Source organism: Lates calcarifer, linkage group LG20 (assembly GCF_001640805.2).
Source record: "Lates calcarifer isolate ASB-BC8 linkage group LG20, TLL_Latcal_v3, whole genome shotgun sequence".
NCBI classification, from domain to species: Eukaryota; Metazoa; Chordata; class Actinopteri; family Centropomidae; genus Lates; species Lates calcarifer.
The window spans coordinates 21,943,370-21,961,472 of NC_066852.1; the positions used below are offsets into that span (position 1 = coordinate 21,943,370).

The 18,103-nt window shown below is 40.5% G+C and overlaps 2 protein-coding genes and 1 long non-coding RNA gene across 16 annotated transcripts in view; 2 read left to right on the forward strand and 1 right to left on the reverse strand.

The window, feature by feature from the left end:
- Positions 1–2,941, forward strand: part of grik1a (glutamate receptor, ionotropic, kainate 1a) — a 30,841-nt gene extending 27,900 nt beyond the window's left edge. Inside the window, exon 16 of one of the 2 annotated variants that reach the window (XM_018691158.2) lies at positions 358–581. In XM_018691158.2, the coding sequence (XP_018546674.1) occupies positions 358–483 (126 nt within the window). In that variant the 3' untranslated portion in view covers positions 484–581. Of the gene's footprint in view, positions 1–357; positions 582–2,412 lie in introns of those variants that run through there. The other variant, XM_018691157.2, reaches the window with a different exon arrangement.
- Positions 315–10,105, reverse strand: LOC108893280 (uncharacterized). 2 transcript variants are annotated; one of them, XR_007815259.1, is made up of 4 exons: positions 9,983–10,105; positions 2,370–2,522; positions 1,657–1,745; positions 315–462 (listed from the first exon to the last, which is right to left on the reverse strand). It is a non-coding gene; the product is annotated as an uncharacterized LOC108893280 (long non-coding RNA). The 2 variants fall into 2 exon arrangements; XR_007815258.1 differs by lacking the exon at positions 9,983–10,105 and adding an exon at positions 6,876–7,290.
- map3k7cl (map3k7 C-terminal like) lies at positions 6,283–17,733 on the forward strand. Of its 12 annotated transcripts, none has more exons than XM_051078496.1 (6): positions 6,283–6,378; positions 9,344–9,425; positions 11,718–11,744; positions 11,905–11,963; positions 13,431–13,546; positions 16,760–17,733. In XM_051078496.1, exons 2-6 carry the CDS (start codon positions 9,350–9,352, stop codon positions 16,938–16,940), a joined length of 459 nt encoding a protein of 152 aa, XP_050934453.1. In that variant the 5' UTR covers positions 6,283–6,378; positions 9,344–9,349; the 3' UTR covers positions 16,941–17,733. The 12 variants fall into 12 exon arrangements, with proteins under 12 accessions (XP_050934453.1, XP_050934458.1, XP_050934454.1 ...); XM_051078497.1 differs by having other exon boundaries at positions 6,298–6,378; positions 9,315–9,425; XM_051078498.1 differs by lacking the exon at positions 6,283–6,378 and adding an exon at positions 6,386–6,506 and having other exon boundaries at positions 9,315–9,425.
- Positions 17,734–18,103: the final 370 nt, after the last annotated feature.

An 18,103-nucleotide genomic window follows, 5' to 3' on the forward strand; every position in this document is an offset into this window, starting at 1 on the left:
TAAAGGTTACTCCCTCCACTCTGAGGAAACACAGGTCTGTGATGAGATTTTTGTTAGATGTTGTTTTTTTGATCAAAATTAATTCCCTCAGAATCATATTTACACTTGCTTGTGTTGTCTTTGCAACAAGAAAGTCGCCTGATGGATTTATAACATGCCAACTGCTCACAGTCCCACACAGTAAACAGTGGGTTATATCTAGGAAAGAAATGGTACTCCATGACAGATGACTAAACCATTCTCACTGTTCATGATTAGTTTGTTTGTTTTGCCTTGGTTTTGACTTTTTTTACAACCTCATTTTGATCTCTTTTGTGTTTTCTCCTCCATCCCTTTTTCTTTGCATGCTTTCGTCAGGCCTTTTGTTTCTTTTACGGGGTGCAGTCCCGTCAGTTTCAGCGACGTGGCTCCACCTCCTCCTCCGGTACCTCCTTATCTACTGATCTGGAGAGTGGCAGGCTGCTGGGGGATGACACAGAGTAGCCGTGGCAGCACATTTACAACACATACACTCTCTAGACGATAGGTTTGTAAACCAGGTGTCCCTCTCTCTGCCCCTGCTGAAAATACCACTGCATACCTGCACCTCTCTCAGTTCCCTATTACCATTACCATTTTACCTTTAATGGCTTACCCTTGTACTCACATTGCTTCCTTGCAAAATGTCTGTGTTTGGAAAGATTCTTTTAAAGTTGCAATTTACTCTAAAACATGTCATCTGTTCCACTCTAAGCTCCAATACAAAATAGTTTGCAAAATGTGCTATTTAAGTTGATATAAACAGTGCAGAGCTCTGCAGTGCTCCCCTGGTGTTAAGCTGTTTTTTTCACTTGCTCTGGTTAAGTAGCCTTCTAATACCAGCCCAAAAGTTTTGCCTCATTCACTGTAGTCCCAGCAGGCATTTGTGTATACTTTAGAAGTAGACTTTGAATGCCTTTTGGGAAATCAAAAGATAGGAAAAGTTATTTGAATATTTTCCTCCTCATTAAGCTCTTTGGTAGACTGGTTTGGTTGGCTGAGATTTGGATAACAGTGATGGAGCAACATGTCGGGTTAATACGTCCCCTGACACAGATCCTAAGCCAAAAGTAAAGTTGTAATTTCATAAATAACTACTGGTGACTGCAGGCCATTTTAACTGAGGTAATGATGGATGGGATCACAGAGGGATACAGACTTTGAAGGTCTTCACTGAGCCCCTGGACTGACCTTGTCCTTTATGTGTCAAAAATGTAGTAAAATGAAATTATTGAGTTAGTTATGTCAAATATCAACCACTACAAAGTGGGGTAATCGCAACTACTATACATATGCACATAAGATAATAATGTAAACCACTAAATGTATAAATAAGATATCTTATTAGATACCAGCAGAATGAATAATGTTTTTGTATAGGATATTTTTGTTCTGTGGTTCTGTGTCCAGAGGTGAATCTCAAATACAATGTGACTATCAGGTGTCAAGAAGTAAATTTAAAAAATTTATTTCAAGTTCATACTTGATTTAACTCCTGTCAGGTAGGTATGGTTTAGGTTTTCACAAGTCTAAAAAGTACAGGAAATTAATCTGTGTTTTTTTTCTCATTTCTATCAGTCTTTAAGCTTTGAGCTTAGTTTTTATGAGGCATGGTTCTTAACTGATTCTGAATGTTACCTGTTTTCATGGGAAACTGCAGGAAGCCGTATCCATATGAAAAACCTTGGGCAAAGCCTGAGGATGAAAGAGGAAGACTTTCTGTGGTCCTTGAATGCAAAGACAGACAGATAAAAACAGGATGACTTTGTGCTGCGAATGATAATTTGCTAAATAAATTTAGTGAGCACACAATTCAGAGGAGAACAGAATAAAAGGCAAATAAACATGATTGAGGATTAATGAGTTCAATGCAATGTATTATTGTGTGGAATCAAATAAGCCTGAGGCTTCTCATTTCAAATGGCCCTCTCTTTGGTAATTTCAAATAATTACCATAGTATGAATTCATAGCTCACTGCATTCGGATGTAGCACAGCCGACATTGTCCTTCATCTCTTGTCTGTGTAATTGGATTTTAGGATGAGACAACAGAGTTTACATGTCTTTTACAACTCTTGTCATTTCTGGTGTTTGTCTGGTCAGACCTCAGAGCTGACTTACAGTCATTGGCTGGCTGCTCACATTCAGCTGCAGGCAAGCCCCTAGACGAGAATTGCTTGTAATTGCCTTTGATTTAAACTAAAATAGCTTTCGGTCAATGCTATATTTCATTATTCCCTGATTGATTCAATTTCAGGGCAGCAGTCATTTTTATGCACATTCACACAGTCTTTAGACCTGTGACCAGAGTTCATAAATGTCATACAGATTTTACTGGAAGTCAACTTTACTGGTGTCTTCACCCAGGCCCTCATTCGTTCCTCTCTTTGGCAGTGCGTGTCTTTCAGCGCCATGATGGAGGAGCTGGGTATCTCCCTGCAGTGTTACAAGGGCATCCGGAGGAGATCGCGGCCCCACAGCGCAGCAAGGTCAGCTTGTATCTTCTGTCAACCCAAACGCACAGGAAAGAGGGAGGGAGTGAGACGGGACTCCAGCACTTGAGCCTTGGATCTAAAAACTGATAGATCAGAGACTGCTATTTGGTCTCTTCATCTGTGGGCCTCTGAATGATATGAAGTTGTTTCCTCATCACCCCCCATTCCCACCCCCCATCTTTATACTGTATGTGTATGGATAATACATTAAGCATTATACTGTAGATGTAGCTCACAAAGTCTTGGCCTTGTATCAACATTAATAATGTTAAAACAGCTGATGACTAAGATAGTAAAAACCAATACTGTTCCCTCATGGCTGTAGTTCACTGTTCTGAGCCGTTTGCACAGTTGCATCTGCACACTTTATAGATACTCCCATTGTGTAAATGTGTGACAACTTCACTGATTTTCAGAGTAAAATGATTTTTGCATTTTTTTAAACTGTTGTCCAATTTGTTGCTGTTGTTGTTTCTGTTTGGCAGCAGTGTGTGCATGCGCATGTTTCTTCAGACATCTACTGGCAGGTAGCAAAGTACCTTCAGAGCAGATTGTTGAGCCAAGCCTGGCCAGTGAAAAAAGATAAGGACCTCTAAGGAAAGTCAGAGACACACCTGCTGTTTTACACCCTTCAAATGCCATCAAACCACACACGCATGGACACACACAGATGCACGTAGCCTCACAAACGCTTGTGATCATGAAATATTTCTGTCTGTAGGCCAGGGAGAGGATATGATACACTGAGAAGGAAAGGACAAAAATGAGAGGCAGTTTTTTATGTGTGAAATTCTCAGGAGGTCATAGACAAAACACAATATCCTTGTTCCCGTGGTAACACTTGTTTTTCTACACTTAATTTTTTTCCTGTTTGCTGTTGTTGAATTTGAAAGCCTGAGGGGAGATCTTGGCTCCCGCTAGTGACAGTGGATCCCAGTGGATATGCGCATTGGAAGAAGTGAAAAGTTTCTGCCTCAATGAGTTTTGCTTCTCTTCAAGTACTTTACAATCTTTGCGTACGTTATATAACTTACCCAAAAGCAGATATTAGACACTTTCTAATGTTTTTTGATCCATAGACCCATCTAATATTGACGCGAAGCCTTTATTTTGGAAATACAGCACATTCCCACAAAAGTCCCTTATAAAAAGTAAGGTTTGAGGAATACATGCTTATGAAAACTTCACACTGATTTTGTCTGACTAACTTACAGATTCAGCTTGCCCGTATTCATCACTCAAAACAAATTTAAACCAGGAGGATCTTTCACCTTACAGCAGCGTACACAGCACACCGGCCTTGACCTCCGTAGGGCAGGTATTCACGATGAGGAATGAAAATGTTCTCGGCAGCCTCAGCACAATTATCTCTCTGCAGCAGGAACGCGGAGAGCATCGACGGCAATCATCACTGACTGACTCACACACCCCTGCGTGAATTTGAATTGAACTCCACTCATCAGGACCTGCAGCAGAATAATCAACTCCGATGCTTGAATGCACACAAACACATCAAGTTGACACTGGTGTACAGCAAAACAACCAAGTGGTTGTAATGACATAAATATTCTCACCGACAAGTCCTGTGTCCTCATCCATTTCCACTGTGCTCTGTGTTTCATGTTACATTAGCAGCTTCCCCATTTCCTCATGTTTGTTTTTGTCCTTTGTAGTTGACCTCAGGGCGAAATAAATTAATCAGAGAGGAAGAGGAATGTAAGAGTTCACTCTTGTCTCTGCCACCTCTTGCCCAACCTGTTTAATCTCCTCTCCTTATCAGCACCTACTTTCAGTCATTTTGTTCTTCTTTTACTCCGCTTGTCTTACCACACACCTGCTCTATCCTCTTGTCAGTGGACTGAACGTGTAAGGCATATTCTTTTGCCTTTTAAAGCCAACAAGTCAGTTATTGGAAACACTGCCATCAGAAAATCTGGATTTGCATTGGTCAGAAAGTAGAAGGAAGGAGGAAGATGAAACTAACTGTTACTGGAGCACCTTACGCATTAAATCATAATACAAATCATTATCAATAATGTCAGGACTTTCAAAATGATCTCTGATTCCCAGCTTTTACCAGCTAATGCAATGACATTTCAAACAGGAAAGAGCAATAAATGGATATAAATACTTTATAAATGACTCAAGTCAGAGGTTTTGTTGTGACATTTCTCTCTGTGGATTGTGTGTGCATCCAAAGAGAACTGGACCGAGCTTTTCTTAATCTCTTCATGTAATGAGTTTTCTCTTTTTTGGTATTCAGATTAAATCTAGGATTGGGCTCAGTCCAATGTAATAGCGTTTGGTTGTCTCTAATCTCCTAACCCCATAATTCTTAATCAAAACCAAAGGCAGTATTTTTTTTTCTTTTTATCATTATCTAATCCGTCATGAATGAGGCCATGGATTACAACTCTGACCTTGTCGTTTTGCATGGCTGAGCGGGACTTCTCCTCCCTCTTGCTAACCTAAGATGACCCCACCTGAACACCGCTCTGCTGTGGAACAATATATCTGTCTTCACCTGGGTTCATATCCTTGTTTGTTTCACCCACAGAAACTTTGTCTCAATGATCTTGAAACACAGAGTCTATCTATAACCTTGGCCATAATGAAGAGGTGAAGGAGAGATAAAGGGATAGTGGCATCTGTCTGTTCTGTACCTACTGCACAGATGAAGAGAAAGAAAATGAGAGAAAAATCTAGAGAAAAGGAAGGAGAGAGACAGCTCACAGAGCCTGTTGTTGACATCTGTGGACAGTATATTGTCCTTGTTAAGTTCATTTGGAGAAAAGATCAGCAAAACACTGAGACAGCTACATTTAGATGGAATAAACCCAGCTGCATTATAAATATATTTTAAATAAGAAACCACTCGCACATTTCTTGTAGAATTTCTGCCTCTCTGTCTATCTCAAACGTTACATATGAATCCTTCGAACTTGTCAAGTCTGGTTTATGTAACTCTTCATGAGGCTCACAACTGTAAATACAAGTGCAGAAGAATCATATCTAAACTATGACTCCAGCATAAACGAGTGGCAGACGTTTGTGTGCGTCCCATCCATCACAATGAGATGAACAGTCTCAGGGGCTGATAAGCCAGGTCTGTGTCAACAGCCTGTCAATGAAGACAAACGAGGAGGAGGAGGACTCTTGGAGGTACAGAGCATCATTTATCTCTCTCTCTCTCTCTCTCTGAGTGTGTGTGTGTGTGTGTGTGTGTGTGTGTGTGTGTGTGTGCGTCCCTTTCTCCTACCACCTGAAAGCCTGGCAGTAAATAATTCAGGGGGAATGCTGTCATCTGCTGGCGTGCAGGTGAAGTGGCCTTACGGATATAAAGCAACTGATCACAGCAGTAAATCAGAACATAAAAACAACCCTGAACAGTAATTCTTTCTGAGCATCGCAGGGCCTAATTTATGATGCTCCTTTTTTTTTAAGCCCACCCTCAAAGGCTTATGGTCGGTTTAGCATTATTATGATGCCCTGTAGGCTCATTGTGAATTCAGGTCATAAACATTCATGTCAGCCTATAAACAGACCTCTCGGGTGGCAGTTTGTGATGCCTCTTCATCCAGTTTTCAAATTGAGAACTTTTTTTGTTGGATTGTTTGGACACTGTCCCTCTCCTGTGAAAACCAAGTATCTCCCAAGTCAATTGTGGGCAAAGCAAAGTAGCCCTGTTTTCAGCTTTGTGATTATACATTTTCAAGTCATTTAATCAGGGATTAAAGCGGTTATTTTATTTTTTACACGTGATGCCGATTATCACAGTCTTTACAACCTTGAGCAAGCACGAGGAGACAGTGGGTTGGGTAACTTCCTTTAAAATGCGGAAACCTCGAGCAGCACCGGACTCAAGGTGAGCTGCCATCTACCTCGACAGGTGTACACAACTACCAAATGACAGCGTCGAAGGCTAACGTCATAGTTTTTACCAAAGTTAAGTTAAATACGCATTATGCTAACCTGAACTACCAGGACGTCCCGGTAGGTAGTTTCATTAGCGTGTGGCACATAAATTACAAATGCCAGAAACAAACAACAAAAACAAAGCAAACGTTCTTAGCTTAACTTTGATTGAATATATCTTTTTCATAAGGCTAACACCGCTGTAGTCATTAATTTTCATAGGTTACCAGCCTGGCAGTGCCAGGTACCGTTAGCATAGCAAAAGCTATCAGCTAACGCTGTGCTAGCTAGCTAGCTTGGTTAGCAAAGTGCATCTACATAATTGGGATGCTAAGTATGTCCCCCTCTCCGGTTACAACTAATTAACAGCAAACAAACTAACTAACAGGAAAACTGGCAGTGGAAAATAGCGATTCCACCGACAAATAACGATAAAATATCACTAACCGTAACACAACGGTGTGAAGACGTGTTGCGTGCGACTCGAGTTTTCGGTTCGTTGTCAATCACAAATAATGTATGTCAGTTAAACCCAAATACACCTCCAACATTAGCTCTCTTTGAAGCCTAATATTTAACTAATTATGGGACATCCACATTGAGTAGGGGTGAAATTAGCTAATGACATAATGGGAAAAATGTTTGACTTTGTATTTCATTAGATAAATTGACGCTTTTTGAATGACAGTCCACGAAGCTAGTAATTCTCTGGAGCCCTAGCGGTTCCAGGTGGTATTGCACTTTAAGGCACTTAAAAAGTTAAATAGAGTCAACGTCCATTTTTATTCAGTCTATGACCACTGTTTATCCGGGGAAGTTTAAAATGTAAGGTGTTAATGCTAAGTCATTATAGTGGATAAATAAACCGCAAGCATTAATCTGCATCTGTTAAAGGAAAACAGATATGTGAATGCTTTACTGTGTTAAATGGACACACGGTAATTCAGCGTGCTATTGCGCTCCCATAAAGTTGTGGGACTTGAGAGTGACAGGTGTGTGGGGGGTGGCTGTACTATGTGTTGGGTTGATTTTGTGTTTCTGGTTTATGTTGCCTACAACAGATCTCACAGGCTGAGTGGTGGGCTTCTTTTGGGGGCATTATGTCAATTCGGTGGATTACCCCTTTAAAAATCACATCGTATATCACAGTGTAGCATATATGTAGATACTTTAGGCTATTGCAAGAAAAGTGTAGGCCTGTCACCTGCGATTAGGTAGGTTTACCCTAAAACCTGCGCCTAACAAGATAAACACACACGGGGTACTCTTCAGCAAGCGCTATTATAGCATGAGATATTCATTCTGAGCAACTGCCTCATTGCACAGCTATTGCAAAGCCAAAGACCATCCCAGCGGCATGACCGTGTCACTCAAAACAGTGCTGGAGCTATGGGCATTTTTGCGGGCTAAAGTCATGTCATCTGAGACATTTAATTGGACCCGAGCCGCCACAGGGGGACAGCGGACGGCATTCCTCCACTGCCTTCGCCCTGTTGTGTTGCTCTCCGACGCGTGGCTGCAGTCCGTGGATAACATGCCCACGCAAACTTGAGCTGCCGGAGTTCATCTGACTGACACTAGTGTAGCGGACGCCTCGACTATACGGTGGAAAACTTCTGAAGACAGAACAATATAGCTGGAGTCTAAAGAGGGAAGTGGGGGCCAGCTCTTGGAGAGACACTTGTGCCATCTTTGGTGGATTTGCGCAGGGGCGCAACGGCTGAGAGACGACCTGCGCTTTTTCTGAAGAGACCTCAGCAGTGGTCCGACGGGGAGCAAACAACAGCCAGCATTTGGGACATACACTGCAACCTGATTTTAAACTTCATCAATCATACAGAATTTCCTGGGTCGGGTTCGTAGTTGCTTCAGGTAACAATGACCTGTTGGCCCAGATGGGTCCTTTTGCATACTGGAGAAATGCCATATGTATGGAATATACTGCTCTCCATCATAATGTGGAGTATGTGCTCACTATATGTGCACCATTCTACTATTTCACTCACTAATACCAGTACCATACTTCATACATCAGTCACTGCAGCATCAAAAATCGTTTATCAACCCTCTCCAACAGGTGAAAAAGACATTAATTCGTTAAAAAAAAAAAGCTTGCTTGCTGGTCTAGAAGGTCACTGAGGTCTGTTGTGTGAGACAGAGGGTTTACCAGGGTTAAAGCAGGCAAATGCCCTGATATAAAAAGCCTGTACCTTCACTGGAAGGGGGCATGCAAAATCCAGACCTCAGAGCCAGTCTGTCAAAGCTCTCTAATTATTTAATCCCACTGCAACTTTAAATGCATGATGAAGCTGGTGGCTGTGGCTGTATGTGTGTGTGTGTGTGTGTGTGTGTGTGTGTGTGTGTGTGTGTGTAGCTCCATACTTTCCTAGGTGTGGTTTTATCACATGGTTTATCAAAGGGTCTGCAGGCTTTCTCTTGCTGATTCAAATCATAATAATATTGGAGTACAAAAACTTCAATCTTCCATGTCAGATTGGACACCAGGTTCACATCAAATTACTACTGATACTATAACTGCTGGTAAATCTGCTTCGTGTTTTTTGATCAACCAATTAATTGTTTGGTCTCTAAAATTTCAGAAAATAGTGACAAAATGCCATCCTCAGTTTCCCAGATCATAAGGTGGTCTCTTCAAATTGCTTGTTCTGTCTAAGTTAAAAAGCCAGAGATTGTCAGTCTACAGTCGTGTAAATCGGAGAAAGGCACGAAAACATCATATTTAAGATGCTGGTGATATCTCTGATAAATCTCTTGAATTATTAATACATTATTAAGATTGCATGTCAGCTTTCACATGATCGATTAATCATGCCATTATTGCATCATCACTTGTCTTTCATGAGATCCTTTTGATTGTGCTAACAGCTCTGTTTTGTGCCTGTGGCCTCATGAAGGGATAAATGATCACCTCAACCAGAAGAGTGTCTCCTGATAAATCTGAAGTTAGAATCGCCTTCAGCCTCGACGACACATCAGGTAAACACACACACATGTAAACACCCACACAGCCATCCACATACACAATACCATGTACTCACTTTACACAGAAATGCCCACGCACACACCTGTCTTTCAGTATCCCAAAAACACAATAACAACTTATTTTGAGTTTACTTACACCTATTTCTCAATTGATCATTAAACACCTGACAAAGCCTGGAGCTCTACTCTCACTGCATTTCCAGTATGTGTGGAACACATGCACAACATTCTTCCCACCAAAACAGACCAGGCACAATCTGCCTGTAGCAGCCCCCCCAGCCCTCCTCACACTGTATCACTTTAACTGTGTTCATTCTTCCATGGTGTAGCTGAGACAGGTGCTCCCTCTATTTCTGTAGGACCACATCATATTAAAAACAAACCGCACCCGCGTGTTTGCAGCTGTGCACTTGCAAAACATACATGTGTACACCCTCACTGGCAGTTGCACAATTGTTACCATGACTAGGTTTGTTCAGTTATTTCATCTTTAATCAAAACATGCACAGTTCACCTTGTCCTGAGCATACATAATCAAAGGTCTACCCTACCTATGGTGCTAGGTGCTGTCTGTCAGGATGTTTTACTGCAGTGGGGCCAGGCACTGGGACAGCAGCTGCAGCTATGCAATGGCAGAGTCAGGTTTCCCCTCTAATACTAACAGTGTCCTGCTGCCTGATTCACTGTTCAGCTTTTAGAACACTGGCCTATATTTATAAGCAGTTAACACTTCCAGTCCTACTCCACCCATCTCTGATCCCCCCTTGTCTTTCTCTTAGGAAGTGAGATGAAGGCCTTCAGTAGAAACAACACACTCAGATTTGTCACTGAGCAGAGATACACCAAGCTCCGTAAATTCTGCTTTTAGTTCACACATGGCAACATGCTCCTTATTTAATTCTTGGGAATCTGTCATTCATATTGCTGTGTTTTGCTCATAGCTAGCTTTTTCCTTCCTCTTTAACAACCTCAGCTATCCATTTAAGGGTACTTACACTTAGTTTCCATTGATGTTATGTCTAGTTGTGGGCACGTTCACTCTTTGTAAGGATCACAGGGACTGTACACGATCTGCCTTAGTTGGTAACATGCTTGCATGGCTTGTTTTAGTCTTAGCTGTAGCTCCAGAGATGTTCAGGCACAATATAACCCAAGCCTCCAAAATCAAACTGTGGATATTCCCCAGGCAATCTTTTTGAACTCGTGTTTCTCAGCAGGGGGACTGAGACCAGTGCACCATCTGGGGATCATCCTCTAGGCCCTTCATGACTTAATGCCAGGCATAGTTATAACCCTTCACTGTGTCAATCCTAAGCATGAGAACTTTATTTATTCCACATCATAATTGGCCCCATGGCTGCAGCCTAGACCACTAATACTCCTGCTTTTAGAAAGTTGCATCATCCCAGGATTCTCCACATGTGTTCCACAACTCCAGGGGGACATTACTGGCGAGGCAGAGGCTGGTGCAGACAACCTGTCTGTTTCTGTCTGTCTGTCTGTCTGGCTGTCTGTCTGTCTGTCTGTCTGAAACCCTCTCTGTCCATACATCTGGCCTATCTGTTCTCTCTGCCCACTGTGTTTGCTTATCTGCTTGTGCCGTTGCCCTGCATGTCTTTCAGTCTGACAGCTCATTACTGCTGTTCAGCAAGAGGACATGGCTCATTTATAAGTGTAGCACTGTGTTGCTATGTTGTTGTGTCATATAAGAAGCCCTTATAGTGTTTCATTTTGGGCCACTTTATGAGGCGGAGAAAGACATTAAAGGAACTGCCTTTAGGAGAGGTCACTTGGCTGTACATCAAGGGTATACAGCAGGAAAGAATAATGTGAAAACATTTAAACTGAGAGGATGTTATGCTATGTTGATTTACCAAGTGAAGATAGGAAATATTTCCTAATTTTTAGGCAAATAGTCTTGAGAAAATCTTGTCTTGTGAAAATCTACTTGCAGAGAGTTTATAGGCAATCAGTAACAATTAACTTTTTTTTTTCTGAGGAGAAACCTTATAGATTAAAGACTTCACATTGTCCTTCAGCAGCAGCAGTTAAATGCCAGTGACCTAAGGTTTTCAAATCAAATGCAAAATATATAATATCATAACACTCTGTACAATAAGGACTTTTACTATAATACTCTGTGTTATAGTGCATTTTGTTGCTGATACTTCTGTACATTTACTTAAGTTTGAGTGCAGGACTTTTACTTGTAATTTTAGTTTTTTTTACAGTAAGAATTTAATACTGCTTTTACTCAAGATCTGAATACTTCTTCCACCACTGCAGACAACACAAAGTCTTCTTTAGAAAATGGTGAGCTGTAGAGCATATGCAATTTGCAGTAATTCAGAACCATAAAAGTGTTTATGTTTTGTTGTTTTCTTATCATTAGTATTTTGTTTTAATATGTCACAATATGTATTACAATATTATTTCACTATTATTTACTGAATAAGGTGTTCTGTTTCAATAGATGTAAAAGATGTGGAGGACCTCTCTCAAACTTTCCCGGACCTTGAACAGCGATTGCAGGTATACAGTACATAGTGCTGCATCATGTTACATTGAATACACAACTTGGCAGAGCAGCACAGAAGAGAAGGCAGTTACTTTAAATTCACAGCGTTTGTAAAGTGCTGCTTTTAAGAAAAGCATTTACATTTCATGTCTGGCTCTGTTTTGTGCTCTGATGGTGATAAATATTCAAAAATACATAATGCCATGGCAGATTATTTCCACCTTTTAAAAATATTTTGTATTCAAAAATTAACCTCATTATAAAATAAATGATAGAATAAACCTAAAATCAAAGGCTGATTATATAAAACTGAGAGTGGATTTTCCTTTAAGGCTCCATTCAGTTCAGGGCTGAATCTCTAAATAAGGAGAAGCTTGGGGTTTAGTTTATCCACCCTGTAAATCAATGTTTTCACTGTGTGTGCTCACTCTGCTATTAATGTTGTCATTGAATTATCCTTCAACAAGTGCCAGTGCCAGGGTCATGTAAAGTGCATGTTGGTTTAGAGTATCAAATGAGAACAGTAGTTGGCCAATGAATGATAGCTGCCATACGCTGTAGTATTACATTGTGTGAAAAGGTAGAGGGTAATATATTCCTCTTTTGTTCCCATATATAGCTTGTTTCATTTTCTTAATTTTTCTTCTTTACACAATTATTAAGACACATTGCCATTGTGCCACAAGGACTCAAGGAGAGATAAAGTATTTATAGCTCTCATACGTACATACATAAGTAGTATGGATATAAGTCAGTTAAGGTCTTACTTTCTATCCTCAAGCACAGTGGTCTCATGTTTTAGGAGTTGTGGTATCTGCAGCTAAGTTCAGACACTGCAGCTTGGGAAATGAGTTAAAATCTTCACTGTCATTCAGTGGCGAGAATGTTTTTTACATCCAGATGGTTAGAAGAGTCTTTGGGGATTCTGAAAATTTTGTCAGAACAGCGTAAGCATTTTTAAATGGGCCTAATTGGTTTTTCAAACACGGCTGGTTGTTTATCATTTAGTGATAAATAAGTCATTAGGAATCAGCCCTTTTAGCTTAAACTGTAGTTAGAAACATTACCAGAGAAGAGGGAATAGCTGATTAGTCAGTTGGCAGAAAAAAAATCACCAGACAGGTGGTTCAGACAAAAGAAGTCTCTCAAGATGTTACCTTGGGCTTTTAAAAACTTAAAACTGCTCTGACATCTTCAAGACTAAACGGTTCATCATTTAATGGAGAAAATTGATAAGCATATTAATTGATTTTGACAATAATCATTAATTTAACTTCTAGAAATGACTGAAAATGGTAAAGAAGCATTTTCTTTACCTTACCTTTACCTTCCAAGTTCTTTTTAAAAATAACCGGTTTGTACTGCCTCAAATATCAGGTCTAGGTCTGCACATAGTGTCACTTGAGTGATTTAACACTTTGTTTTTCTCAAAACCTTGAAATGATCCTAAACAAATGCTGCATCTCTCTGACCTCTTGCAGCCAGTGCCCCCCTGTGTGTCTCTGAGAGAGAGCGTTCAGGTGTACAAGGAACACTGCAGGATGGCGAGAGAGTTCCACCAGGTCAAACATGAGATCGCCGTGCTTGAGGACCGCAAGTAAGGCCTCAAATTAATTACTTCTGTATCATTTATACTGACCCTACAAACAAAAGACTTTGTGGTGCAATGGTAATGCGTCAGACTCCAGATCAGAGGTTTTTGCAGTGAGCATTTTTCATATTAATAATCAGTTATTGTAATATGGGCATATGTTTGGAACTTCTAAGATTTAAGAGTTAAATTCCCACTATGGCCACCTTTGCTAAAAATGCAAACACTGACAGGACTGCAAGGCATTTTGAATCAAATGTCCACCAGATGGCACATGTTTACAGCCTGTTTACAACATTTAGCACATGACCCTCTGAGAGCAGTTCCCTAAAGACGATAACTGAACAGCTGGTAATGTATGACTGTCATTTCAGATGTATTTATTATCATAATTACTTTTTACAATCAGAGACAAGATTGAGCATGTGTGATGTCTACAGGGATGAGTGTGGTTATGAGGGTTATGCTGAGCAGTGGGTTTATTATTTGGTTGATACTGGATCATATATTTGAAAAACAGCTCCTTTGAGGGGGTGAATATTACGTTAACTGCAACCCTTGTCAGATGGGATTGAGTGAGGCCTGCAGTAAGATTTAATGCACATTTGTACTGTGTGAGCAGGGGTGTATAACACACACACATACACATATACCTACTGCACACTGTCCCCTGTGTCCCCAGCAGCTGTGGGTAGTCTTAGCAGAGGGATTTTCAAGGCCCTTTTGCTGTTACCCTACTACCACACCTACACACACGCACACACACACAACCTAAACCACTTGGCAGTTCCTAAATAGAGAACAGCAGGCAGACTCTGATGGGATGAGTGTAGCCTTGAGTTTAGATAAGAACATGATGAGTCAGACCGGTAGAAACTCTTGGTTCTCTCTTTTCACACTGACGTTCATTCCAAGATCCACTGACACATACACACACAAAGTCAGATGCACATTTATAGAGAATTGAAACACAAGTAGACAATGGTAAATGCAATACCAAAAACTGGGCTTTTATTCCAACTCTAAACACACAATGTGAGATGTCACTGAGACTGATATTTCTCATTAATCAGAACTCTATACTCCACTGTATATTCTATACTATTGGTCATCCACAATTAACACCAACATGCACGATACAATGAAATTTATGTTACCTCCTATACTGTGAGGAAACTGTTACAGACAGAAAAACTTGAGGGTTTCAAAAATATAGTGATGTGTTGCAAGGATGACAACAGGAAGAAAGATTTACCACAATGAGAAGGGATTTTCCAAAATTCACTCTGCTTTTGGTCAGTATCAAACAAGCACATATTGCAGCACTTATCTGTATAGTGAACCTTAACTGTAATGCCAGTGAGGTGAATCTTATCCCACCAACATAAGATAAACAAAATGTTGATTTTCTTAAAGTTGTTCAAAGTGGAACAAGTGAGTTTTCAATTTATATAGAAACACTGACTCAGGCATTACTATTAGGCCTAATGTAGTTAAGCCTTTTACTGGTACCATCATGATAGAAAGACATTACTCAAGAAATAGCCCCATTGTGAAAGAATTGTGAAAAGATGACTTTCTTTAATACATAAGTTAGTAAGTAAGTAATTTTAGGCTCCATTTGGATACACAGTGTAAGCTATCCAAGATGGTTTCATGTTGTTGATACCTTACACCAAATACCTTTCACCAATTAATTTTTACTTTTTTCAGATCTTCACAAATTGTTGAAGACATTGACAAGTTTATATCAGATTTAATTTGGATTCTTTGCTCTCTAGATGGATTCTTCTGGACTGAAAAAGATATCTTCCCCTTTTTCAGGCTCTCTTTGTCACGTAAACACATACATGCACACATTCCACATATATATACAGTAAAAAGGAAAAAACTATTCAGAGAAAAAGCAATGCATATGCATCTCTAATCCTTTAATGTAAACCACACTGTGTTTTGCCTGCAGTTGGAAACGTGTAGTTAGAAAATCTGCACTTAATTACAGTTAAAAATAAAGTGTAATTAAAACTCAGCACTTAGGCTTTATTATAGAATAGTGACCCCTTTTCTGCTTTAGTTGATGCTGTTGTTATGTGACTTGGCACTTAGCAGCAGTAATACAACACTGCCATTCAAACACTCTGAGGTGTGAGGCCGTGATCCACATTGTACACACACATGTGCATAAACATGTGCTTAAACTACCTTTCAAAGTCCAAAGGCTGTTGGCCGTTTGCCAGAGAAAGTCAGGTCATTATTATTGCCTAAACCACTGCCAGTCATTCAGCTCGACTGGCTTTATTAGGAGAGATAGTGGCACAGGACAGGATAGAAATGTGGTTAGTTGTGCCCAGCCCACATGGACTTAGGATACCAGCACTACTGTTTCAGGTTGATGTATTCCTAAAACACAACCCAAGTTTTATAGTCATCCATTCAGAAGAACTGAAATAAAAGTGTGGACATTTAATCATCAAAATTAACAATCAAACAAGCCTTTTATTCTCAGAGATATTCATTAAACCTGCCTGTCTGTACAGCTAATGGCAATGAACTTGAACGCAACTGTACGTACTGAGATCTTTGACTTGACAGTGAAGTTCTGCTGCACATAAATGGCTACACTGTAAGTGTTTTTCATCAGACAACGTGGTTGTAATTTAGATTCCTATCAAAAAAAAAAAAACAGATCATCTAGCCAAATAAATAAGGAACAATTTATGCTTAGCATCATGATTATTAAGCTGTCTTTCACCATAGCCACCAAATGACTTATTGTCTTATCCCAGGGTGTTGAGCTTTGTTGCCCAACACCAAACAGGATTTTTTTTTTTTTCTCAGCTCAGCCCTTCCTGTAAGTTTGCATTGTTTCCATGGTTATTTAGGTCTCCGTGGTTTCCTCCCACATTCTAGAGAAGAGACAGCTGGAGACTATAATTTCCTCATAGGTATGAATGTCGGTGATCGTCTGCAAATGTGCCTTTGGGAACTGGGAACCTGTTCTGGGTGTTTCCCTGCCTCCAGCCAAGTGTGTTCTGGGACAGTCTCCAGCTTTTCACAACAACTGAAAAAGAGTGAGCTGAGAAGAGACACAAAGTAAACAAATGACTAAGCAGTCAATTAAATGAAGGTTATACAGAAAGATTTGTGGATTTTTTTGAAGAAAATGAATGTAGGAATTTGCAACTGCTCCTAAAATCTTTATCTCACTCGCCCATGTAGGCGGAAGTTGCTGGCAGAGCTGGTGGAGGATGAGAAGGTTGCCATGGAGATCGCCCGTCTAGAGGAGGAGTTTCGGCGTCTAACGGAGGAGAACCGCAACTTGGTGACTGTCCACAACGAGCGTGCTCAGCAGCTGGAGAGGCTCTGCCTGACTGACCAAAGGAGGCAGGACTCCTCATGACCTCTGACCTCCACAGAACCTGAGACCCTCCAGACATCCAGCTGACACCAGGCCAGGAAACCAACCAGAAATAAAGGCCCGGCTAGTGCTCATTCTACACAACTACCATCTGTGAATCAGCTATTTACACAGAACGGCACCGTGTTTATTCATGTCTGAGTCATTTGTTTGAACTGCAGATGTACTGTCATCATCAGTGTGAAGTTGTTACAGTGATTGTATCAAGCTCTGACACAAGGCCGTTTTTCTGAGTACTGTTTTGTTATTATGTGATGTTGCAGATCCTTGCTGGTCGCTATTAGTATACCTCACACAGTTTATAATTATACAGTGTCAGCTGCTGTGAATGTGACCAGATATTCTGATATCTGTCTCAGGTCCTGTGGAGACTCGGATCTTTTTACCTGAGGTCTGTGGAGGGAGCCAAAGGTGATACGATGTGGTCCAAATGTTGTATTTTGAGGAGTGTTTCCCCTCCCTCTCCTTCTTCTTCTCCCTCTCCCTCTCCCCCACCCCAATACTTGCTTGTCAAGTTCCTGTTACGCTAAAAAGGAAATGAGACGAGTGTTGAGCACAGTGTTAGGGATCGGGGGGAATGAAAGCCATTTTGTGAGGAACAGCAAAGAAACAAGGGTGGCAAGGGCGTTTTCAAAATGAGTATCTGCTGCAACTCAACACTGTTAAGAGTTGTACATTTTTTGATGTAGCATATCTCACCTGCAGAAGGGGAAGTATACAACAAGAAACCGTTGCTTATCGTCCTCGTCTAATAATAAAATGCGTTTTATTTTAACTCCGGCATCAGTTCCTTACTGTAGTTTCATTTCTCCTGACCGTTTGTTGTGTGATTTATGACTATATTGTGTGGCTTGCATGGAAACAGGAACTAGATTGTTTTGTTTTTTTTTGTTGTTCTTTTTTCCCCTCTCAAGGAGATTAGCTCATACTGGAATTATGAAACAGTCACCTGATTGGCTAGCTTGAGTCTGGCTTCCCTCTTCCTCCTTCAAAACATGTGACAGTGGCAACAGTGCTTTGTAAAGATGATTATTCCACTCTGATGTACTTTACTTCCTGGTAGCCCAGCTTCTAATGTGTGACTTTATACAAAACTCACTTGCCAATTTTATTTATTTATTTATTTTACACAATTTTTCTGGCAG